Source organism: Pseudonaja textilis, chromosome Z, assembly GCF_049901715.1.
Source record: "Pseudonaja textilis isolate UNSWEBS1 chromosome Z, rPseTex1.2, whole genome shotgun sequence".
NCBI classification, from domain to species: domain Eukaryota; kingdom Metazoa; phylum Chordata; class Lepidosauria; order Squamata; family Elapidae; genus Pseudonaja; species Pseudonaja textilis.
In genome coordinates, this window is record NC_142008.1 from 100,042,797 (window position 1) to 100,069,010 (window position 26,214).

A 26,214-nucleotide genomic window follows, 5' to 3' on the forward strand; every position below is an offset into this window, starting at 1 on the left:
CAGTTATGAAGTTGGACTTCCCTTAGTAGAAGAAAGACTGAGGGAAATTAATTCTAAAGGACTGATTTGGGGTTTGGAATTTGACAGGAGGGTGGTTTATCACCATCTTTTAAAATACAACAAATGATCTTTTATTCCCATATCCTATTTCTTATTTGTAAAGAAATCCTTAAAGCCATTTCAATTCAGTCCTGAAGTAAGCAAAATCTATTAAGGGTTATCAGTGATAACAACACGTCTGTTTTAACCTTGATCAAATAATCTAACTTTATAAGCCTTCCCTACCAGTCTTGATATCAGTCCCTTCAAATAACGTCCTAGCACTTGATTTCCTTTCATTTTTCTTGGATCTTTTTCACCAAATTCTTCAAAACTTTACAAGCCTCTTTCGTAAATCTGATATAGGAAAATTATCCAGGTCACTCTCTTGGTTTGTTGTTTGTGCATCCTTTTTAATTATAAAAACATCAGTGAATTTAGTTTCTATATATGGTGTAATATCTTTTCCCCTGTCATTCTTGTAGCCTGTCATTTTTAAATCTATTTTCAAATAAGTCTCTTTTAAATCCATTTTCAAATAAGTCTCAATCTTGTCAGTTAAAACGTGTTTCTCTTCCTTAACAACTTAACAACTAGAACAATCTATCTGTAATGGCAGAAAATCTTAACATTAAGTTCAGGCCTATAGTTCAAAAATATCCTTAAAAATGTTAAAATATATTACTTCATTTTGTATTTGTAAATTGGATTCCAGTGTTCTTCTTTAATTGTAATCTTTACTTCTAGTTCCCTCTAGTGTCCAATTTTCAGTCTTATAGTTATTTAAATTCAAAACAAAAGCATTTTCCTATAGGAAGGATTCTTATAATGCCCACATTTATTTCAAATTTAGTCTGTATGTGGCTTTCTAAAATCAGTCTTTTAAATTATCTAAATGTGAATCTTTTAATCACCCTTTTGCTGCTTTTTAAAAATATTTTAAGTACTTAAACTTACATTTAAAAGTTCTTTAAATAAGAATTGAAGGAAACTCACCTGGTGCTATAAAACCTGTGACTGCAAAACCAGTTTCTATTAGCTGAAAAGCAGCAAACGATTTCCAAAAGTGATTACAAAAAGAAATATGCGAACCAAAGTGACTTTTGATAAGTTATTAAAATTGTTTATACTTGTGATGGAAGTCATTTCTTTATATATTTCTTTTCATTTCTCTCCTATATTATTTTTTCTTTTCTACTTCTCTATTTTTCTTCTTTGCAACTATTTTTCTTTCTATTCTTTTATGCTTTTAGTTTGTATTAGTTTTTATTGTTGCAATTGTGATGTTTAATAAAATTACTATAAAAAAGGAAATATGGCAAGAAAGTGGATCCTTTTCTAACCATATTTATCTTTTGGGGGTTTTGTTTTTGTTTTGGCTCCCTGTACTTTTAGGTGATCCACAAAATAATATTGTTGAAGACATGTGGCTGGGGGTAGTAGTAGCAAGCCAACGTAAACCTTATGGTCGAGTAATGGTGAGTATAATATATATGAGAGGAGATTATTTCTGCTGCCTTTGAATCCTCCCTTCTACCTTAAAGTCATCTGTTGAGCTAATGTTTTGAATTGGGGAGAATCGGTGGTGTGGGAGACTGGACCAAAAATATGCTGTCCTGTTTTCCTATGCTTTCTTGTTGTTTATCCCATGTCACTGCTGTAATGCCCCACCATTTCCTCCAAAACTACTTCAGAACTCTGACAGGGAAAACCTATACAACTTTTAACAGAGGCTTGCTGGATCTAACCAAAGGTTTCCTTTGTGGACAAGGAACTTTGTTTCCTTGTGCTTAGATCACCTTCTACCTGCCCTATATAAGACTACCCTTAAGAGGATGAGAAATACTGAACGCGATTGTACACTCTGACCTGAATGGATTTTTACCAAAACAAGTGGCCCTTGTTTTTCTGGATGCTCAAAAAGCATTTGATAATTTAAACTGGCAATTTATGATTCGGCAAATCAAAGGGATGAAATTCAGAGACAAATTCAAAACCTTTAAAGTTGACTTGGAAGTTGCAGTTGGTTCAAAGTAAAGCAGGCAAATTGCTGACAGGAGAAGATAGGTTCATTAATGTGACTTTTATGTTGAGGTTGCTGCTTTGGCTTCCAATAGTCTTCCAGGGCCAACTCAAAGTTGGCTTTAATTTTTAAAGCCATACATGACTTGGAACCCATGCACTTGCAGAATAGTCTTTTTCAATCAGAACCAGCCTGTCCTGTGCTTTCATCCCAAGAATGTCTACTATACGTTCCTATCATAACATAGTAAAAATAGGATCCCAGAAGTCTACCTTGGCAACCTCCACAGTATAGAATATTTAATCCTGGGATAAAGAGAGCCTGATAAGATTTAGGGACCAAACCTGAGAACTTTTAGGGTAGGTGTTCTGAGCCAGTCAGGAGAAAAACCTTTTCTAAGGCAGCTATCTGAGTTCTGAACTTGTCTTAAATAATCTGAGCATAAGGCCATTTCAAGAAAATACAAAAGAGAAATATAAGCAGTCCGACATTATTAGTATTGTAGTAGCATGTTATCTGATCTTGACCTGAGATTTTTTTAAAAATGAAGATATCTCAAGACCAATAACAAATATCGTTAATCCACAAAGTTGAATAGATGAAAATAAGAATGCCATGATGTGTCCATGATGTGGTGCTCAGTGAGTCAGAATGCAAGCTTGTCCTATCAATTTAGGGATAAGATGTCAAATTCCATTCATCTGAGCGTGGAAATTTTCCTTACCTGTTTTGTCTCTTCTTACAGTATTATAGAAGCACCTCTCATCATTAAAAATATTCTTCAGACAGGCCCACAGTTCTTTCTTTTTTCACTGCCTTTCCTCCCACATGTAATCCACCTCCACTTCTACCTTCTAGGCAATAATAGCTCTTGGCTGTTTTGATCCTCTGCCACATCAGCACCTTTAAATCTTTCAAAAACATTTTCAGGAGGAATTAGCTGAAATTCAAGAAACAGCTCTGTGCAGGGAAAGCAAGATGGTCTTGGATAACAAGTTTCACTTGGGCCAGTTGTCTCCCACATAACAGAAGATGTCATCTGCAGAATTCCTTTGCAGGGAGTCAAGCTTTCTCAAGAAAATTGCTTAATTGCACTTCTCTTCTTTTTCCTTTCTTCCCTGGTACTATTTAGTGGATATAGCTGATTCTTGAAGTTGTTTGTGTAGAAAGAGTTCTAGGACTTTCAAATCACAGTTTGAACAGTGTTCAACAAAACTAACATTTATTTGTAGTGACAGTGCATAACCTCTTTATTCCAACAGAAAAGCTTAAGATAATGTTATGGTTATCTCAAGTTTGATTATGAACTGAGTTCAATTCCATCTCATATGAATGAGGATTTTCAAGTTGGAATGCTTTTTCCCTGAATCATAATATGTTATGGTTCTTTTGGTTTTGATTTAGGATAGTGCAAAAATCCAAGCACTGTGATTTCTAAACTCTGATTTAACACTTAATATGAAGTATAAAGTCTTATAACTGTGTGGTATTGCTAACAAATTTTAAAACGTGTGGTATGGTGGGATGTGTACAGGGGTGGGATTCAAAAATTTTAACAACCGGTTCTGTGGGCGTGGCTTAGCTGGTGGGCATTGCTTGGTGGTCATGTGACTGGGTGGACATGGCTTGGTGGTCATGTTATTGGCTGGGTGTGGCCAACTCAGTATCACTCACATTGAGGCATGTATCTCCTCGCCTGGCTTCTCATGACTGTGGGGATGCTGCAACAGTCGCAAGTGTGAAAAATGGTCTTAAGTCACTTTTTTCAGTGCCATTGTAACTTGAATGGTCATTCCACACAAGCAAAGTACCAGCAAAGGAGGGGGAAAAACCTCCAGAGACGTTCCTGAGACAGGATGTCTAGTCCTGCCAAGAATGTAATAAGGGTTAACGGTGAGGCAGTTTGTGTAAGCAACACCAGAATGTTTCCTTCCTGCCCTCCTTGCAGGATTAGGCCAGTAATTTCTTTCAACAACCGGTTCTCTGAATTGCTTAGAATGTTAACAACCGGTTCTAGTGAATAGGTGCGAACTGGTAGAATCCCACCCCGGATGTGTAAACCGTACAGAGTGTCTTTCATAGTACCTGGAATTCCTTACTCTTTTTCACTTCAGACTAAAATCTTATTTTTATTTTATTTTTCAAGGCTTGTGCTCACCGATACACTCGGATTTTTGGCAGTGAACATCAGAGGCGCATGGTAGGAACATGCTATATCCATAGCAATGATTTGCGTCATCAGGTGAACGATTCATGGCAAACTTATAATGAGATGTGTGCTGCCAACCTAGATTTGGAGAATACAGGCATGTGCCAAATGGGCATCAGTGGTGGCTTCACAGACAACTTTGTCTATTTTGGAGCTCCGGGAGCTTACCATTGGCAAGGTTTGTGGCTCTAATTGCCTTTCCCTACTTTGTTTTATGCCTTTCAAATGTGTCAGTCTCAAATAGTTTTAAGGCATAATTTAGTTGCAATAAATTCTGATATGAGTTAATGATTAATCAACCAAGTATTATTATTGTTGTTGCTGTTGCTATAAATGAATGGACTAAGATTCTTAAAATTAAACATATTTGTTTGAAAAAAAGGAGAGAACTAAGCATAGTTAACTGTCTTCTGAATAAGTATTGACTGAAATGTTGATTTTTCACCTACTCCAAGATTGCTAGTACAGTTCTGCAAGTAAGGACTTCTTTCAAATGTCATTTTTCAAACCCTTTTACTATTTCCTCCTCACATCCAGTTGGTCAAGGGAGAAAAAGAGGCAGAAAAAAGTGGAGGCTGAGATAAAGTCATTCTGGCCATTAGTGGCTATATTTTGATTATATCGCTTTGAATCTCCCTCCACCCCCATTTTTTTTAGCTAAAAAAAATGAAAAAGACAGAAGTAGATTGTCTCCTTTACCCATTTAGAAAATAACTGAATGTCAACTGCCAGCCTACAGAAGTCGATTAAGAGCAGAAGATTCTGACTGGCATCCATATTTTCTAAGCATAGCCCAGATAATTAACCCCATGTCTTTTGCTTTCAGCGCAATCCCTTTCTTCCTTGATCTCAGCTTTCTGCCTCCTTCATCCCATTTCCCATTGTTTCAGTTTGTTCCCTTTCATATCACCTGAACTTTCTTTCCTTCTATCAGGTTCTTGCTTCTGAATCTGTCTTTTCACAGGTCCCTGAAATACCTGATTCTTCCATTTCCTGCTTGGTTTTGATTTTTTTCATGCAGCTTTCCTTCAACTTAAACTTTTTTACTCTCTGGTCCTTCTTCTCTGCTTGTAGGAGAGCCTTTCTATTCCCTTCAGTTCCCTTCTTTCTCCATTGTTCTTTTCAGACATGCTTGTTTACTGCATGTATCTTCCAATTTTTCTTCCTCCAATTCTTCTTCTTCTTCTTCCTCCTCCTCCTCCTCCTCCTCTTCTTTTTCTTCTTCCTCTTCCTTTTCCTCTTCCCCTTCCCCTCCCCCTACTCTCCTTCTCCATAAGGCCCTTCATAAATCTCCAAACCCTTATACTCTCTGCATTCCAACAAAAAGCAGTTGAGAGAGAAGAATTTGATTATCACTATCTCAGAGTAATGCATGAATTCAAAATAATACTGACTTGTTCAGACCTTTTCTGGTGTTTGAAAATGGACACATTGAAAAATGTAATTTTCTCGTCCATCTCCTTGCATATTCAGGGATTGTCTCTGTGGACATGGTAACTGTTCAACACAACACGAAAACATTCTCCATTGTTTGAAGCACATCTGCCTAAGGATTTGTATTTCTGCCAGTGTGAGAATGTGTGAGGACCATTGGGGAAGATATCACTCCTCCTTTTCTTTAACATTTAAAACCCCTCTCAGCCCCTCATGGCTCTCTTAAAAGCAGAGACAGAAGCCTTTAATCGTATTTCCCATCCAGCAATTTTGAAAATTAATTGCTGGATGTGACTGAGGTGAGAGCTTGGGAAGAAAGGAAACAATCTTTTCAAATGGCATTAAAAGGTATAGTGGGTTTTGATTTGCATTTTATCAGAATATTGCACTTTTGTTTACACAGGAACAGCTTACGTGAGCTACCCAGGGGTTTGGGACCAAGTGGATTTATCTTACCCAGATTGGAAAACTAGACACATTTACCTAGGTAATTGCACTTGACTCTCACTTTGTCAGGCTGAAAATATGATTTAAGCTCCAAAACGACTCTATATATCCGATTCATAAGCTTAAAAAACAACAACAATCCAAACACAGCTGAAACAATTGCCCAAACAAAACAGCTGCAATGAAATTCAAATAGACAGTGGCTCCACAGAGGCTCACAGTCTTGCATTGCAGGCCAGTCTTGATGAAGATATGAGCCGTGGATATCCTGGGGGAGAGGAGGGAGGGATATTGTTCCAGAGCGCAGCAGCTATGATAGAGAAAGCACGCTTCCTTGGTGCTATAAGATATGAACATGTAATTGACAAGAACACACCAGACTAAAAAAAGAAATCATAGAAATAATTTGTGATATGTAATATCATATGTAGTATCTTCATAGTCAAATGTCTCTCAGCATGCTGAAAACAGATAGCATAATTTAAATATATGATGGGCCACAGATGCTTAACATCGATTCACTTTTAAACCTTCGTGGCCGATTCCCTAAATAGAAAGGGCTCCAGAGAAGAAGCAAATTTCATATGGGTCAAAGCTTTCTGAGCCTCCTTTCTGGGTCTTCAAAATGGAGATTTCTTAATGAAAACATCTCAGCTGAAACTGGACTTTGAACACCGGGTCTGCTCTATACTCAGACTAGAAAATTCGAGGTCAGGAAGGGTTAAAATGGAGAGCTTTCCCCATTAAAAAGGTCTAGTTGTCACTAGGCTTTGTTCCAGAATCAGAGACTGATCTGCAGTACAATATCATGGTCACGTTCAGTTGATTTAGAATGTAAATAGATTAATGTAGTTCTTGGCCAAACAAGAAAATTATAATTAATATTTTCAGAACAGCTAAACTGAGAATGAAATCATATTTCATACATTTACGTATGTATTTAAAGCTTTTCTACTCTGCTTTTTATCATTAAAAACAATCGCTTAATTTTGAAATAACTCAAGTTAATAGGCCATCTTCAAATTCCAGCTTTCTTCAATGGCTTATTTCAAAAGGGAAATTATAATTAATGGAAGATTGCTTAATTTACATGCCACTTCACATATAGGTAGAAGCAGAGGTTTATGAGTACTTTCAAGAAGCTTGTTCATTCCTAAATCTATGCCCTTGAAAATAAAATGATCTAAATCCAACCAGTCAGTGTGTAAATTGATTGATTTGTGTTCATTTATTTGTGCTGGAGCCTATCCTTGCACCAAGTGGGTTCCTCCAAGTCTCTTCTCCAATCCATTAAACGCTGCTATCTTGTGGGACCTCAGAAATGTTCTTTCTCTGCAGTGGTGGGATTCAAAAAAATTTACTACTGGTTCTGTGGGCTTGGCTTGGTAGGTATGGCAGGAGAAGGATATTGCAAAATCTCCATTATCACCCTGCCCCACTAACGTGCTTTCCAGTTCCATTCTTCTGTGCAGGGCAACAAACGAAGACCCAGCCAATCAGCTGGGACTTGGGAGGCAGAGAATAGATATGGGTGGGGGCAGTCAGAGGCGGTATTTGCTGGTTCTCTGAACTATTCAAAATTTCAGCTACCAGTTCTCCAAAACTGATCAGAACCTGCTGATACAGCTCTGAATCAGCATCCCCCAAGAGATAAGGATGGCACCCTCTGTAAAGTTCTAGCAAGTTTTGAAAACTTGTCTTTGGCCCAGGCCTAGTATTGATGTCTATGATTTGTTTAAGGCCCCTGTTTGTTGATTTTGTTATTAATCAGATTATTTTAATTGGGTCTGTCTGTCTGATGTTTATAGCTGTTTTTATGTTTTTAATATGCTGCCACAAATCCACAAATAAATAAAAGTGAGGCAAACTCCCTCCCTCCCTCTCTCTTTGAAGAGGGGAGATCAAACATAGAACCTGTTTGTTACTTCATGTTAATAGGATACACCACAGAAGCAAGCACCAATGTACTGCATAAAGATGAGTTCTCTTTTATTATTGGGGCCCCTCGCTATAATCATACTGGAGCCGTCTTCGTGATGGCAAGTGTTGGTCGCAAGGTTCTTCAGAAGAGGCTGCTGCTCCGTGGCAAGCAAGTGGGTTCTTATTTTGGCAGTTCCATTGCTGTGGCTGACCTCAACAGTGATGGGTGAGTCCATGGGAGGGAGAACTTGAAAGAAGTATTAAATCACTTTATGTTGATCTTTAGGTAAAAATGACGCATCTACCTTTCCCCATTAATAGATGGCAGGACTTAATCATTGGAGCACCACACTACTTTGACCAGAAGGAGGAGAAGGGTGGGGCTGTCTATGTGTACATGAACCTTGGGGAGCATTCTCCAGCCATCCCAACCTCACATTGACTGGACCCAGCGATTCTTCCTTTGGTTTCTCTGTGGCTCACATTGGCGACATTAACAAAGATGATTTTCAAGGTTAGACTTTTTTTTTTCTCTTGTACAGTGTTATGTTTTACTGTTTATAGAAGCACATCTTGTTGGACTGTGCCCTTTTATATAGTCTAAAGTAGGGGTCCCCAAACTTGGCAACTTTAAGATTTGTGGACTTCACTCCCAGAATTCTGGGTGGCTGGAGAATTCTGGAAGTTGAAGTCCACAAGTTTTAAAGTTGCCAAGTTTGGAGACCTCTGGTCTAAAGCATTGTTTGTGTTGGGAAACTGCCAGTCAGGTAAGAAGGAATGATCAAGTAGAGAATTATCCTTAAGTCATTGTTCAGCAACAAGAAATTTACACCTAACCTCCCCTAAGTTCCATGGAACCTTATCTGTTTGTTCCCAAGGCAAGCAGTCTGGGAAAATTCTGGTATTATAGGCAAAACACAATGAAGTAGACAACTATTAGAATTTCAATGTTTGGTTGTAAATTCTGCTCATTCAGCACAACTTGTAAATTTGAACAATGTGACAGAGTGTAGCCTGGAATAGTAGAAGGGAAGGATTCACTCCCAGAAGGTAAAGAGACAAAGCTTGGAATGTTTAGTAGGCAGAAAGAAGGCAAGGCCTCTTTAGCACTTCACAGAGTATATCTATAGTTATGCAGATAATTGCTTTAATCTGACAATATTCTATCTATAGGCAAGTAACTTTATATGTCATTCTTAGTTTGTTGGGCCTGAAAAAACTGGATGAAGGGTCATTAAATAAGGACCATTTGTACTATACTATACATCTGATATCAGGAAAAGAGAAACAAATTCCTTTCATAGTTATAATTCAGCCATGCGTGTGCACACAGAGAGACTCAGATAAAGACACACATAGACACACACACAGGCATTGATTTTTTCTTAGTTAGTTGTCAAGAATCTATATTTATACTGGCCACCTGCAATTACTTTCTCAGCAGAATTCCTTCAAGCTTTCCTTTGAGTAGTGACTCAACTATTATAAGGGCTAAACTAAAAGTTCCTTGTTAGATTTTTGACTAGTGATGGGAAGTAATACAAATACTTGTTTTGAAAAGTTATGTTAAAGTACATTTGATACAGTTCTAGTGGGAACCTAAGAAGAAACCCATCTAGATGAAGTATAATGAGAACTGTGAGATCTCATAAAAATGGGTGTTCTTCTTTGTACTCTTCCCTTTCAGATATCGCCATTGGGGCACCCTATGAAGGTTCGGGGAAAGTATACATCTATCAGAGTGGTGTAGGTGGCCTTGCTAATAAACCACAGCAGGTAAAGGCATGTTTATCATCTTATCTGTTTATTGTCTTTATCTCTTCAGGTAAAGCATATTTGTAAGTTTATATGCAGCATATCCCCACGTTGTTCAGTTACTTTCAGGAAAATTGTTTGGCAGCCAAAGACCACAACGAGTAGGTTAATACAGTTGTTGGATGAGATATGGCTGGTAATTATAGTCTCCTTTTTTATTTTGGGGAAAACCTTCAATTTTCTAGCATGTGACACCAACAGGTCACCCTTAGCAATGACCAACTATCTCTAATCTCAAGCAGATACAAGATGGGTATCAGGTTTCCTGCAAGGTACCAGGTTTCCTCCCACTTTGAGACTGGGAGAAGCGGTTGGTTGTCCCTCATTTGAAGCCCCAGACTCTTGTTTTTCGGTGATGGTGTCATCACTTCCTGGCTACGATTTCTTTGCCTCCAATTGCATATATTGCATCTTATTATATTTGTGAACTTCAAGACTCTTTTGTAATTGTTACAGGATTGATTTACTACATACATGAATATATCAACACTGGAAGTCCCAGAGCTCCTCTCCAGCCAGATCAATATAACCTAATGATATTAATACTAGTCCTACTGTTCATTCATATATGCTTGGCCACCAACAGCTCCATCATCATGGATCTTAGTCTTGTTTGTAAATACCCTTCTTGCCTTTCACTTTTGGCACCTCTTTGCAGATCATTAGTGGGGAAGATTTTAATCCTGTCATCAAGACCTTTGGCTACTCCTTCAGTGGTGGAATGGATGTGGATGGAAATTCTTATCCTGATCTTCTGGTGGGAACTCTTTCAGAAAATATCTTGCTGCTCAGGTAAGTGTGGTAAAAGGAGCTATAAGCAGTCTTGGGTTGTTGTTGTTTTTTCCTATTTATTCATTCTGATTAATTTTTTTAAAAAGGGGAAAATCTATTTTAAGAAGAAGGAAATTCCAATCTCTCCGTTAGGGCAGTCTTTCCAGCCTGGTGTCCTCAGCTATTCAGTCATGGTGCATTAATAGAATATGGAAGTCAATGTGCCTCTTACCTAGGGAACATCATTTTGTGGAAGACTGTATTTTCAATTACCCTGATTCAAAAGAATAGCACTTTTATAAATCATGTCCTGGAGAAAGGAACAAATGATCACATGTAACAGCACGTTTTCTTCACCACCGAATAATTAAATTCACCCTCATGATTAGGGATCATTTATTTTATTAATCCACTAAAATGGAATAGAACAGAATTCTTTATTGGCCACGTGTGATTGGACACACAAGAAATTTGTCTTGGTGCAAATGCTCTCAGTATACATAAAAGAAAAGATACATTTGTCAAGAGTCAAAAATCATAAGGTACAACACTTAATGATAGTCATAGGGTACAATAAGCAATCGAATCATACTAGGAAACAGTCAATATAAATCATAAGGATACAAGCGACAAAGTTACAGTCATACAGACACAAGTGGGAGAGGATGGCTGATAAGGAGTGATGAGAAGATTAATAGTAATAGTAATCTGTATTGCATAAATACAGGGATAGAATCAAGATGAGGGGTAGAATCAAGATCACGTGAAGTGTTAATACCACTTTATAATGTCTTGGTAAGGCCACATTTGAAATACTGCATTCAGTTTTGGTTGCCACAATGTAAAAAAGATGTTGAGGCTCTAGAATGAGTGCAGAGAAGAGCAACAAAGATGATTAGGGGACTGGAGGTTAAACATATGAAGAATGGTTGCAGGAACTGGGTGTGTCTAGTTTCATGAAAAGAAGGACTAGGGGAAATATGATAGCATTATTCCAAAATCTCAGGGGCTGCCCCAAAGAAGAGGGAGTCAAGCTATCCAAAGCACTTGAGGGTAGGATAAGAAGCAATGGGTGGAAACTGATCAAGGAGAGAAGCAACCTAGAACAAAGGAGAAATTTCCTGACAGCTAGAACAATTAATCAGTGGAACAACTTGCTTCCAGAAGTTGTGAATGCTCCAACTCTGGAAGTTTTTTAAAAGATGCTGGATAAGCAATTGTCTGAAGTGGTGTAGGGTTTCTTCCCTAGGCAGGGAGTTGGACTAGAAGACCTCCAGGGTCCCTTTCTGTTATTCTGTTCTATTCTATTCTGTTCTGTTCTGTTCTGTTCTGTATTGACTTGGTGGGCTTCTGCTGTGACTCATGGCTGACTGAAGATGTCTTCACAAATGAGCAGAAATGACAGCTGTTGTGTAGGATGGAAGAAAGCCATAGATTGGTCCTTCAAAGCTCTCTGGAGAAAGAGAATTCCTTGCTATGAGACTGTAAAACAGTGAACTCTGTGGGTTGGAGTTCCAGAAGTTGTGTCTTTGCTTTCAGCTCCAGGGGATCCTTTAATAGGGACACTAAGATAGCCAAACTCATGTTTTAATCAATTTTAGAAATGTTCAATTTAAGCATTTTATGGATATTAGATACCTTGAGAATGGCAAGCTTAAATTGATATCTGGTGAGTTTAACCTTCTCTGAAATTAAGAAATTTTAAACAGAGGCTTAAGAATTTAAAATAATGTACAAATGACAAAAAGTAAAAACAATTGAGTGGGAGATTTTGATTTAAGAACCCATATCAGAACTGAGTCTTGATGAAAGTTGCAAATGGACACTAGACGGAACTAAAAAAGCAGGCAAAAAAGAAATAAAATGGCTAAGCTGGCTATAATTTTTTCCTATCTTAAAGAGATTTTTGATTGGTAACCACTGGGATATTAATAATTAAAATTTGAAAAAAGTATAGAAATCTCATTGGACATTTTTTTACAAGATGTTGCGAATTTTTTAAAAAAATGATATAGACATTATAGAGTTTGAAGGCAAGGAAGATAAATAAAATTGACATCACCAAACCAGGAATGCAAAAAACAAATTAAGAAAAGATTCTGATGAGAAAGAGCTGCTACAATAAATTCTGGACGATGCTCTTTATGGCATTTCCAAACTAGCTGGTGGCGAAAGCTTTGAAAACTTACCTTGAATGTCAAAGATTGATGAAATATCAAATCATGCAATGCCATTAAGCATGAAGATAAGAGGAGGGTTTTTTTTTTATTTGTAACTTTAAAAGAGAGCGAAAAGTTATTATATTGGCTTATGGTGAAAGCCGGACATTACTTCTTTATTATTGTCTTTTTTCCTTTTCCTTTTCCTTTTCTTTTTTCTACGCCTTCTGAACTTTTCCTTTTATTCCAGTTTAATTTGTATTACTTTTTATGTTAAAAACTTCCACTAAAATGTATTAATTCATTTCACTGTTGTTTTCCCTTATTGTCCTTCCCTTTCTGCAGAGCCCGTCCAGTGATCAATATCCTAAACAAGACTTTTACTGTTACTCCAAGCCCTCTGGACCCAAGCAAATGTACTCAAAACTCTTGGTAATAACATCCTTATAAATGTTCTTTTCATTTTTATATGCCTGAATACACGGATATTCAAGGTGTGTAACAACACAAATATGATACAACTGAATATATTTAGCCTACAGAAAGAAGATGAAAGGGCAGCGTCTTGCCAACTTTCAGTTTATTTTAGAGGATGTTGGAAAGAATTAGGAGAACAATTGTTTGCCCTCCCCACCAAGAGCAGGGAGGAGAAACAAGAATGTTTATACAAAATGTGGTGAGATTCAAGTTAAGTTTGAATGAGAAAAACATCTGGCAATCAGAGTAAAAGGCCACATTGGAGCAAGCTGTATGGGGACATTGCGGAGTCCTTTTCCTTGCTTGATTTTTTTTGAAGAATAAAAGTTGAATGAGAGACGTGTAGATTTGTTTTTGGAACAGGGCATCCTGTCCCATAGAAGATAGAGGACTTGATAAGATGCAAGTTATTTCAGGTTTAAGCCAGCTGGAGGAATTTTAATCCACCAGATGTGATTAGTTTCCGCCCTCCAATAATTCTATCCAGCATGCCATTAGTTTGGGAGTTGGCATTCTTCAACATCTGGAAGTGTTAGGCATTTGTAACTAACTTCTAAACTAAGGCTTAGTTTAAGGGTGACGGGGTTTATTTTGTCTAGTTCTATTTTTTCCAACTTTAAATTCATGTTGGTTCCTTTCTGTTTTAGTTAGCAATTTTTCCTCAAAAATATCACTGCAGAGATGGCATATATAAAATCATATCCGATTTGTCAGATATGACTGCGGACTGAACACATTTCTTAGCTTTTCTTAAGTCAGTTTCTAAGAAAATATGAAGTAGCACTGAATCAAAATGAAAATATATTGTTAAGAGTGTGAAAACATGAACAAAAGGGGCATCTCTTCTCTAAAGTGGATTGTCATAGCATTGTTTGCATGTAACACTTCCTCTTTAGTTAATTATAATTATTTATCAAAATTAGCCTTTCCTAGCCTGGTGCTGTCCAGAGGCTGATGACCAGGAATTCTGAGAATCGCAGTCTCTATACATCTCCTGGGCACCAAATTGGAAAAGCTCCCTTGTACAATGCCAACTCTGTAAATAAATAAGATGAAATTGTCCTTGATTAAAATAGACAGAATAATAGCTTTGACAATTTTCTGATTCAAAGCAGATGGGGAGTGGGGGGGGAGGCAATCTTCCTTTTCATGAAAAAAATAACTTTTTCCTCTTCTCTTAGCAAGAATTGATTTTTCAAAGAAAGCTTTGGCCTCTGAAACATCATTCCTTGCTGCAAACCACACAGAGCGATCCATTTAAAAGTTTGGCCCTGGTTAATTACCAGATATAAAGGACATCCTAATAGAAGTCAAGCAGTGGTGGGATTCAAATTTTTTTACTACCGGTTCTGTGGGCGTGGCTTGGTGGGTGTGGCAGGGAAGGATACTGTAAAATCTCCAGTCAGAGATCATATTTGCCAGTTCTTCGAACTACTCAAAATTTCCGCTACCGGTTCTCCAGAACTGGTCAGAACCTGCTGAATACCATCTCTGAAGTCAAGTGCAGTTGCTATAGTTTTGATATGCCAAGACTGGAGCTTCCTGTGTTTTGCCATGTGACTTTGAATTTAGGGTGATGTGTTTCTCTATAAAGGCAAGGCACTTTGGGTTTGGGTTTTGTTTTTGGAGGAATTTCAGTGATCTGTCCCTGCAGATTTTTTTACTGAGCATCTTGTTTTTCTTTCTTTCTCCTTTCCCTTCTTATCTTTTCATTTGCAGCATGAAGATAGAGCTGTGCTTCTCCTATTCCCAGAGTGCTGGAGATCCCAAATACAAGGAAACTATCAGTGAGTAGAAGTTGGAAAATTGGTTACATTTAGGAGAATTCATTTGTAAAGAAAGAGGGTTGGAGGGTATTTGCTGGCCCTGGAATTTTTATCCTTAATGTAGGAGAACCAGTTTCTCTACCAATATCTTTAGTGGCATATTTGTTTTTTGTTGCATTCCCTTGATTCGAATTAAGTATGAGATTACAATATAGTACTCACTTACAAACTACAACTGATACCGCTACCTCCATTCCTAAGCAGTGTGGTTAAGTGAAATGTCACATGATTTTGCCAATTTATGATATCAGTTCCAGTTGCAGTTGTTTAAAAAAAATCACCATAACTGTGATATCACGTGACCATGTCTTACGATTTCATGCTGGCTTCTCCGTTGATTTTGCTTGTCAAGCATCTGAGACTGCAGGGAATCTGTGATGGCTACAATTTCGAGGACCCGTCATAAGTTTCATGTTTCAGTGCTATCATAACTTTGAATGATTACTGAATGATTCTAGGATCTAGGCTGCTGATAATGTCCCTGATCCATTTTTTTCTTGGCTTCAGAGCTGGATTATATTGTGGAAGCTGACCGGTACCGCCGACCACCCCGTGTATATTTTGCCGAGACCAATTCTGCAACCTACGAGGGACATTTTTCCATGCCAAGCAAGTGCCAAAACCTGAAAGTCCTTCTACAGGTTAGGAATAAAATGGGATAACTAAACACCATCTTGCCTGCAATATTTCATTAGGTTGTTTTTATCCTGTCCCCTTTTTTTCTAAAAATGTTAGCATTACTTAAGTTTGGCTCTTTATATTTATGTAACCAGGGACCAGCAGTACAGGATTTTTTTTTTTACATAAATTGGTGCTGCCTGGGATAGCTAAGCATAGTGATATGACTACAGTGTTATAAATAATAAGAATGGAACTTTTGCCTAAGGAGGGGAGGTTTTCTAAAATTGGGGAGGTTTTCTAAAATTGATAAATATGTATGTAAAGCAGTTACTTTACCTGACTTCCTGGATGTATAATAGCTAACATTGGTTAAAATTCTGGATAGTTACATTTCTAACATATTTGGAAGGGACCAGCCTGATGAAAAGCGTCTCTAATCATTGTATTGCTTATACTGACAGAAAATATTGGGCAGGATAATTTAGCATGATAAGCCAAACTTACATTTCAACAAAAGAATGCCAAGAACAAAGAGGAAATTTCCATCAAAATAAAATGTGATGATGGTGGAAAAAATGGGGAGGGCCCTTGTGTCCCTGCATAAGCTACACAGAAGTTCAGAACTGAGTTTAGAGCTGTCTGAAATAAATTATTGCTCATTCTGCAGGATGATGTACGAGACAAGCTGCACCCCATTGCGTTCTCTATGAAGTACTCTCTTTCAGAAAACTCCAGGGAATTCCAGTTGGGACTACACTCCCTTAATGCATTTCCTGTTCTGAATGAGGATCAGCCTCGTGAAAATAACACTGAGGTTAGTTCTTCCTTCTCTTTAGTTTTTCCTCCTTTTCACCTTTCCTCTCCTCCGTTGAAACGGCCATGTAGTTTACACACTAATATTGCAGTGTTCAACTAGTGGTGGGTGGCAGGCTTTTGCAAAAAAACAAACAGATGATGATATCTTCGTTGGAAGAGTTTGTGTGCATGTCCCTGACTTATCCATGCAGATGCAAATTATTTGTAAATAGGCAAGTTCAATTTTCTGTTTCACTTAATGGCTCACCTACCAAACAGTCCTCTGGCACCACCTGGTGGAACAGATTAGTCATTATCTTTAACATTTAAAATAAATTTCATTTTATAAAAATTTCTTCACATACTTTAACTAGATTGAACCTAAGCTATGTTTACAGTATATATACAAATATAATAATTTCAGCATCAGTTATCTTTAATCACCTTGATATAATTCTTTTGGTTAATCCAATCAAATTTAAGGAGTTGCATTTTTAGACATTGGTGGAAATCCACCATAGCCATCCATAAAAATCCTAGGCTTGGCTGTTGCTCCTTTTTTCTGCTGCCTTCTGGAGAAACAAGAGCTGAATAGATTGGTTCAAGAATGATGCACATAAAAGGAGATTGGAGACAGTGACTACAAAAAAGTAGACCCATTGAGAGAGGAGATCATAAACAATACCCATTAACTTAGCACTCTGTGAGGGCTTCCTATCTGACTCATAATCTCTTATATCATAACAAACAGACTTTTAAAAGCTTTCTCTGAAGAAAAAGCTCTCCCAAAAGTCTAATTGGAGAGTGGGTGGGGAAGCATTTTTAGATGTTCACACTTGGGAAGAACAAAGAGTTCTGTCTTTTCTATGCATCGGATTTATTATTTGTTTGTTTGTTTGATTTCTACAGCCAACCATTTCAGCAATGACTCTGGGTGATTTACAATTCAAACATTCAGTATTGTCCTTGGAAACACCCTCTACAAAAGTAGTTTTTAAAATAAAGCTTTAGTTAGCATCAATGACATAGTATATTTTGAGGCATAGTAAACGTGCAGAGAGAAAATTGTGGCTCAATTGTAGTGAAGGATTGATCCTCCTTTCATACAGAGCCCTTCTTCTAAAAGTTTTCCTTCCCATGCTGATGTATTCCTTGTGGTTTATCTTTTAAAATAGCTTCCTCTGGCTATGCTTCTTGAAGAAGACATGAATTGTAGTCCATACTTTCTCTGCTTACAAACTATATGAACATCTTTCCCCTGTTTTTTGTCTCATTTTGTTGACTCAAAATGTCTATTTTCAGATTCAATTTCAGAAGGAATGTGGAACTGACAGCCAATGCATTAGCAACTTGCAGATTCAGGCACTCTTTCTAAATGAAAAGAATCAAAAGCTGCCCAGGTGAGAGAGTTTGGCTTATTGAGGGAAGGATGAACTGAGGAAGAAGAACACGTGAAATGACTTTAATCATTATATCACAGAGTTATGCCGCACATATATTTAAATAAGAGAAAATACTGGCTTTGGAAATAATCATAAATTCTGTCTACTTCTGAATGCTTTCTGCATCATGCTCCTCATTATAATCATTAAAGAAAGACCTCTTCTTGAGAATTTCCTTTCAGGGCAATAAACACAGTAGCTCTGAGATGATGTATATGCTGAGTTTTAGAAAATTACTGGATAAAATCATGGTCAGTACATGCTATTGTTATCACTCAGGCAGATGACCTGTCCTAGAACCCTTTGACTGGCTGACCTAGATAAGGGAAGTTTCATCACCAGACAGTTAGATCATTGCACAATTCTGGAAGCATTTTGGTAGAAATGGTCTCTCAGCTGGGGATGAAAGCATATAATTGATGATTTTCCACTGCTTGTTCTAAGGCCAGGATAAGTCAGTTGGTCTCTTCTAGGAGTTTTGGATAATGGTTTCAAAGAATCCCAAAGTTCCCTGAAAATTATGAAGTTTATAGTCCTAAATCTTTGAGGAGCACCAAATTGTCCATTGTTGCCCTAGCCACTTTTAACCAAAGTTAAGAAATGCATGGAGGAGCACATATGCTTTTTTAAAAACCATCGTCCCTCAACTGTATTATCTTTTCCATTACAGACGAGATGGTATGCAGGTGTTACAGTACAGCTCGGAAGTAAAGAAGCTGAATTTGAGCATCAAAGTCACTAATAAGCCAACATCACCTGTCAATGGAGAGGATGCTCATGAGGCTCTCCTCAATATCACTTTCTCACCCTCTCTGCTACCTTCTTCAGTTCGGCCGGTGGGGTATTTCTGAAAGTTGGGGTAGCATTAAGTTACTGTTCAATTATTGTTACACAGTGGCTTTTCAGAAAAAATTACAAGTTCTAATAGAAGAGAATATATGTAGCCTAGGGTTGAACTGTGGAGTCCTTTGTACTCTCTCACACAAACTTACAAGTGTTGAGTTAAGTGATGTTTTTAGTTATTAATTCCTGGGTAGAAGCATTTCTAACAGATCAGAATATTATTCTTCAAGATTCATAATTGTCAGTTACTTTGCAGATGAAGCTAATGACTTGCCTGAAAGTATAAAAGTATTGCCATGGTTGAATTGTATCAGCTAAGTGAACAAACTAAGATATGTCAAGATTCAAAAACTTTAACCAGGAATGCACTAGGTTGGCTTTCCATTAATAAATTGGACTCCACTACAGATGCAGTAAAGCCATCTCAAAAACCTCAAAAATGAAATAGGAATCTAAAAAACAGGAGTAAGATTCAATCTTGTACAAGACTTAAGAGAAGTAGACTAGTTTTTCCCAATATCAGAGGATACTGTGGAGACAAAGTAAGATTGTATATCAATATCATATATCTGAAGTGAGAAATGTAGTGGATTAAAGGAACAACAAGGATTGCTTAATGAGAGAAGGAATCTATCATAGCAAAACACTGCAAAAATAAACAATGATCTTAAAGAAGAGAGACCCTGAGAGAGATGACAGAGTTTGAAATTCTTATATAGAATCAAGATAATCGATGTATTTATACATTGTTACTTAAACATGACGCAGAGCTAGAACAAATAACAAACTGCATGATAAAATGGATGCAAAACTTCAAAAAAGTAATAATAGTGGAAGAATGGTAAGAATTGTGGAGGGGGAAAAAATCAATGAAATTTACAACCAGTTTAAGGAAACATTGGTATAAAATAGCCTATACCATTATATATAGATTATAGATAACTGTCAATTAGTGCCATGATAGATAAATCATACAAATAAATTTTGGAAATGCCATAACAAATATATGGTGATCATAGAAAAAGACCCAAAAGTACTGTAAAAATACATTTAAAAATTTGGAAAATGTTGAAAACAAAATTTGAATTAAAACCCAGATATTTGTATTAGGGGTAATTCCAGAGAAACAACTGAAATCTTTTCAATTTATTAAAATACATGCTGACAGTGGCAAGACTTAATGTGGCAAAAAAATTGGTAGAGAGAAATCTTGACATCCATGCAGGATTGGGAGACTAAAATTTAAAAATATGCAGCAGTGGAAAAATTAACTGTATATATTCATAGTAGAGGTCTAACCAATTAATAGTTGGGGTAAAAAAAAGAATTTTTTAAATATTGTTTTTCTTACAGTATTTTTTCTTTATAGTTTTGCCCTTTTTGAAATTGTTTTTGAAATTGAAATTGTTTCTAAAAATTTTATGAACATCATTTTCAACTTCAATCTTTGATCTTCTATAATGTTTATATTATGTATATAAACATGTTTTCCCCTTTTTCTTTCCTTTTTGTTGTTTGGTTTATTTAAATGATAAAAAATATGTGAGCAATGGATAATGTTAGAGCTACAGCAAAATTCTTATAGCCATATGTATGCCCTGGGTTGTGTTTAAAACTTATTTTATTTCATAATTGCTTAAGAACCAATTCCCTTTTAGTGGAATTGCAAATGGAGAAGGCATAGAGGCCATAAAACATTCTTCCTGTGTGTGTGTGTGCGCGTGCGTGCATGTGTGTGTGTGTGTGTATACATACATTATATACAAACATAAATACATTTATATGTTTATACTGTATACACACACAAACATAAATATATGAATATATAAATATATAAAAGAAAGAAAACCATTCATGGAAAGAATGTGTAGCATCCCTGACAGTATTGAGTTACACACAAGTAAAATAAGGCAGAAGGCCTAAGACAATGAAATGTGTCTTTTATTCCTTTCAGAGTGGGGCCTGCACTGTTAAGGAGACAGTGATATGTGAACTGGGTAATCCCTTCAAAAGGAATCAGCAGGTAAATTGTTTCTGATTTGGACACTTTGGAAAAACTAAGTTTCTGTTTGCGTGGGTCTCATCAGTGAGGTTTTTCTAATTGCTCAGGACCACCCTATCTCTTTCAGACATAAGGTTTTTAAAAAATTAATAAGTATTGACTGCAGTATTTTCTTTAAATTATTAAGATTATTCGTGAGATTAAATTGACACCCTAGTTTTTAATGCAAATCCTTGTGATTGAAATTATGGTAGTCCACTGTAATAGCTATTGGTGAATGTTGGCAATGTGGAAAGAAGAATTTCTACTTTCAGCTTTATCAACAGCTACACATCAAACATTGGACTCTTTATTAGCAAATTCACTGCAGTAATAGTGCATTTTTTTTTATAATTCTTACAAAGAGCTGCAGTTCTTCTTCAACATGAATTAATAGCAATAGATACTATTGAATAAAAATTTATTTATCCAGTCTAATCTTTGTCTTGAATGGATAAGTCCATAGTCCAGACTTGAGGTTCAGTCACTAAAGCCAGGTCCTGCTCTTCCAGACAGTTCAACTGATAAAAGCTCTTTCTTGCCACAGATGTTTGTGTAGTTAACTAGTGGCACTCTAGGGAACCTCAGATTACAAACATGATTAAAATATGTCATCCAAACCTTAACAAAATATTGCACAATCTGAATTTTCTTCCAGGCAGAGCTGATCATCACATTTGAAATTAGTGGGATTACTTTATCTACCCAGAATATCACTGTCCAAGTTCAACCTTCCACGTGAGTCTTGCCCTCTTATCAATTATGAATTCAAAAAATGGTTTCTATTTTGTGTTAAGATAGTTTCTCTCCTATTGCTATTTAGAAAAGTTTATGCCTACACACACACACACTCCCTCACATACATATCTTTCCCTCCAGTGAAACCAGTTATTTTTGGACCAGCATATTGAAGAGAAGAAAGTCACAAATACAGTATATCACATCACTTTTGTATGTTATTCATATTAAAAGTGGGGGAAAATACTTATAAATTACAACTTTATTATGAAAATTAACATAAGCGGAATGTTCTATATTTCTTCTTTCAGGAGGGCTGTTGCTATTACACTTTGTTTTGCATAAGCAAAACCAACGAAGTATATTAAATTGTAGTTTACCTGTACTTGGTACTTGTAGTTTAAGGTACCTTAGTTGAAAGTGGTGCAGTCCACTCTATTTTATCAGGTCTGTAAATGATGTAAACTGTAAACTGCATGTCTGAGTCAGATAGGCTTTGGTGGCAAAAAGTAACTCTGAATCATGCCTACAGTAATATTGGGTTGTTCTAATATATAAAGCTCATAGGAGAACCAGACTTGTACTATTTTTAAAATTTCTTGTATTGCATGAGATAGTACAAAAAACAGTAACACTAGTTCCAACTGATGGGAAGAGAAACCACTGTGGATTCCTCTCAAACCTATAAGATAATTGATTCAAACCTCTAAGACAATTTAAAATGCAATAATAGTTTATATTCTTTGGGATCACTTTAAAAGTAATCTGATAGACCTTGTGACTATTGTATTTTGTACAGGATAAGCTATCAGGAAGATCTCCAACTAGTGACAGCAGCTTTGTTAGTGGATTACACAGTTGATGCATCCCTAAGCATGTACGTATCTTCTTAAAGTTTTGACATGAGTTAAGAAAAGAAAATTATGGAAAGGGGGTTTTGTTGCCACACAAAAGGCTATGCCAAATTTTGATGAATCCCAATGTATGTGTCCCTTCATTAAAAGAAACCCAGCCTTTGAATATAGTCTACTTTACATGGTGCTTTCCAGATGTATCACAGCTGGAGCTTTCAGACTTCCCAGCTAAAATGGTCAAAGGCCAGGAATCCAGAGGGTTCCAATCCTAATATGTTTGGAGGGAAGAAATTGTGTAGGTCCTACTTCTCTGTGTTACTGAATAACACAAAAGTTTCCCAGGAAACGATGACTTCATTGTTTAGCTTGTTAAAACAACCCAAGCCTGAGTAAATCTCTCTTCCAACTTTTCTATTTCTTCCCGGTAGAATCAATCGGTGGCTTCAGTCATACTTTAGTGGGAAAGTCATAGGAGAATCAGCCATGAAGCATGAAGAAGATGTAGGCAGTCCCATTGAGTTAGACTTCCAGGTAAGCATCTACTGTGATCATTAAGCAAATCCATTCACTTCAATGGACATTTTCTTCCAGAAACTGGCAAAAAATGCTAAAAAAACTACATACACAAAAATTATCAATCACACTGTCATGTGATCAGGGAACACCATGGCTTGTCGTAAAACTGACTGCCTGACAAGTGGTCAAATGACTCCAGAGACATGCCTGTGACTGAGCGTGATTCATGATGTTTCCATTCAAGATGTTTTGGGGGCAATTTTTTTTTGCCAAATTCTGGAAGAAAATGTCTATTAAAAGGAATGGATTTTATGAAAGCACCTGTTCCATGGCTGTAATTTCCAACAGTTGTAAAACAACCTGTTGTTAAATAAGCCAGCACTCCATTTGAATAGATTCTTTTTTATTACAATCCCATCATGGCAAAATTGGGCAAGGGGTTATGACTTCCAATTGTCTAATATTTGTTTGTTTAGCCATAAGTTCCACCTATGTTATTCAGCACATTAGAGATGTTAGAGTGCAGGACTGCAGGCTACTTCTGCTGACTGCTGGCTGACTACAATTTAGCAATTTGGATCTCACCAGCCTTCCATCCTTTTGAGGTGGGTGAAATGAGGAACAGAGTGTTGGGGGCAATATGCTGACTCTGTAAACTGCTTAGAGAGGGCTGTAAAAGCCCTGGGAAGCGGTATATAAGTCTAAGTGCTATTGCTATTAGACAATGATTGGTCCCTGCCTATTTCAGTCAGACCTTAAATTGTATCCTTTGTTTGCATAGCAATGATTTTTTTTTTTATAGTTAGTAGTCCAATACCCAACCTTTGTCCCTTCTCTTCCAGGCTTAGGAGCAAATAGTGGCTAAGTCTAATTGTCTAACAGCAACAAGAAAGAACTTTCTCTCCCAAATCAGGCCACTGAAAAAGAAGGTTTGAGGGGAGGATCAGGAATAGATTTTTGAAAGAACATGTAGACTTTATTTTTATATTGATCACAGAAAGCTGTGCAAGAGAAAAAGAGAGAGATGGTAGGAGAGAGAGAGGGAGAAGGGGGGGAATGAATGAAAATTCCCCTTTATTTATAGTTAAAATTCTGACCCTTTCCTTTATGATTGTTTGAAGGTATGAGAATAAAGAATAACTAAAGCAGCTTTTCCTTAAGCTCTTCTTCCTTCCTGCTATTATACAAATTGCCAATATATGTAGCCATCTGAAGCCAACATTTTTGGCTTTATTATAGAGCAGAAAAATAGGTGTCAAGAATGGACTTTCTTTTATGGCTATAATTATAGATATATTAAACATAAAATCTACAAAACTAGATCTAGGAGAATACAGGTTTTTTTTTTTAGTAAGGACTACTGTGGCATAGGAGTGTTTAACCCCATTCCTTTCTGACACTTTGCCAGTCACAACATATTTTAACTCTTAAGCAGATTTCATTCAGAACTGCCATCTCTTGGGCTGGTTTTTAACTGAAGAGCAAGTCAATTGAAAGAGGCACACAAGATCACTGCAATTTTCAGCCTAATCATGAAGAATTACCAATAGTTTTCCAAACTGAAGAATGAAATGGATTATTAATATGTTATCTTTGTTGTTATTTGTTGAAGGTGACTACAAAGAGTGAGTCTTTAGCTTCTCTGGGAACAATCATTTTAGGCTTTGAATGGCCTTATGAAGCCAGCAATGGAAAGTGGCTGCTTTACCCCACTGAAATCTTGATAAAAGGGAAGGAAGACTGGAATTGTGAGCCACCTGAAGAAGTCATCAACCCCCTCAAGCTCACCGTGAGTCTAGGGTCTATTCCAAGCCTCTTCTCCTTTTTGCTCTATCCCCATTTAATATAAATATGTATATTTTGAGATCAACTCCTTGGCTGCCCATTCTAGGAATATAATTGTCTGATTCATGGATAGATACCAAGTTTACATTGAATAGTGTGCTTTGTGAGGATTGCATCTCCCCGAATTCCTTGTTAGTAGTGCCAACAAGTGGGTGTTCTTGAAGTTGCATTCTCAAGATATTTTGAAAGGGCTGAAAATGAAGATTCTTGATTAGCTGACTTGGTTGGTTTTGTGTGAATTTGGTACAATATTTCAAAAATAAGATATTTTATTATTAAAATTGGCATATACTGTTTCTCAAGTGGAATTAACAGAATCGCAATTAATGCACTTTTTCTGGCATGCTTAATGCATGCATAGATCTTAGCAAAAAAAAAAGTCCAACAGTAACAGCAAGATTTCCGATTCCTACAGGATGAAGAATCATCCCCTGGCTACGAGGCATCCACTTGGTGGGGGAAAGTAATGTATACTTCTTAATGTTCATGGACAGAATAACAGCAAATAATTGTTCCTTTTCAGCAAATAGATCACAGCACTTCCCCAGCACGGAAAAAGCGTGAGTTGCAGGCATCTCCAAAGGCTGAGATTCCCATCACCTTGGCGTCTTCAAAGAGATCAGAAACGGCACTGGTAACCGTTCCATCATTAGATATCCTTTCTGTTCTTTTCCTTTGCTTGTTTTTAAACTTTTTTTGGCCTTTCCAAATTGTCCTTTTTATTAGTTTATAATATATAAAATACAAAAACAAATAATAGGGAAAATATTAATAATAATATAATAAGAAAAGGCATTGACTTCTGACTCCCTGGTGCAGTAGAATAAGATAATGACATCAAACCTCAACTTTTTTACTTTTATGTAATAGTATAAACTAGCAATTTCTATATCAACAGATCTAATTGGCAAAACCCAAAATCAGAACTTCATTTTTTTCCCACCTTAAACAAAAAATCCAGATGCAGTTTCCAAGTAGAAACAAAAGTAATTATGTTTTTTTTTCTTTCATCAAAGCAGTCTATTTAGCCATCTTTGCTAACTCCATCAAATTTTGTAGCCATTCGTCCATTGTGGTGATTGACATATCCTTTTTGCCATCAACTTATATAACATCAAAGTTCCAATTTTTCCCTTTAAAACCAAAAGAAAAGTCTATAGTTTTATCTTTATATTCGCTTTAAGAATCTTCAGTATTAGAATATGAATCCTACTCCAATATTTCTTTGCTTTATCACATGTCCACCACAAATGATAAAAAGTTCTTTCTTTACATTTGAATTTCCAACATTCATATGTTTGAATGTTGAATTTCCAACATTCATACCTTTATACATTCTTGATAACTTATTTGGTGTTAAATACTAATGATACATCATCTTGTAAAAATTTTCTTTTAA

General features: G+C 36.6%; 1 protein-coding gene across 1 annotated transcript in view; it reads left to right on the forward strand.

Annotated features, from left to right (window-relative positions):
- Positions 1–26,214, forward strand: part of ITGA3 (integrin subunit alpha 3) — a 76,700-nt gene that overhangs the window by 35,119 nt on the left and 15,367 nt on the right. The window contains 20 exon segments of the mRNA XM_026710890.2: positions 1,435–1,517; positions 4,209–4,449; positions 6,109–6,192; positions 8,091–8,298; positions 8,394–8,476; positions 8,479–8,586; positions 9,760–9,848; positions 10,546–10,679; positions 13,163–13,249; positions 15,014–15,081; positions 15,628–15,761; positions 16,409–16,555; positions 17,839–17,936; positions 18,649–18,814; positions 20,776–20,844; positions 21,521–21,600; positions 22,400–22,477; positions 22,883–22,985; positions 24,583–24,759; positions 25,339–25,449. Coding sequence (XP_026566675.2) covers positions 1,435–1,517; positions 4,209–4,449; positions 6,109–6,192; positions 8,091–8,298; positions 8,394–8,476; positions 8,479–8,586; positions 9,760–9,848; positions 10,546–10,679; positions 13,163–13,249; positions 15,014–15,081; positions 15,628–15,761; positions 16,409–16,555; positions 17,839–17,936; positions 18,649–18,814; positions 20,776–20,844; positions 21,521–21,600; positions 22,400–22,477; positions 22,883–22,985; positions 24,583–24,759; positions 25,339–25,449 — 2,348 coding nt within the window.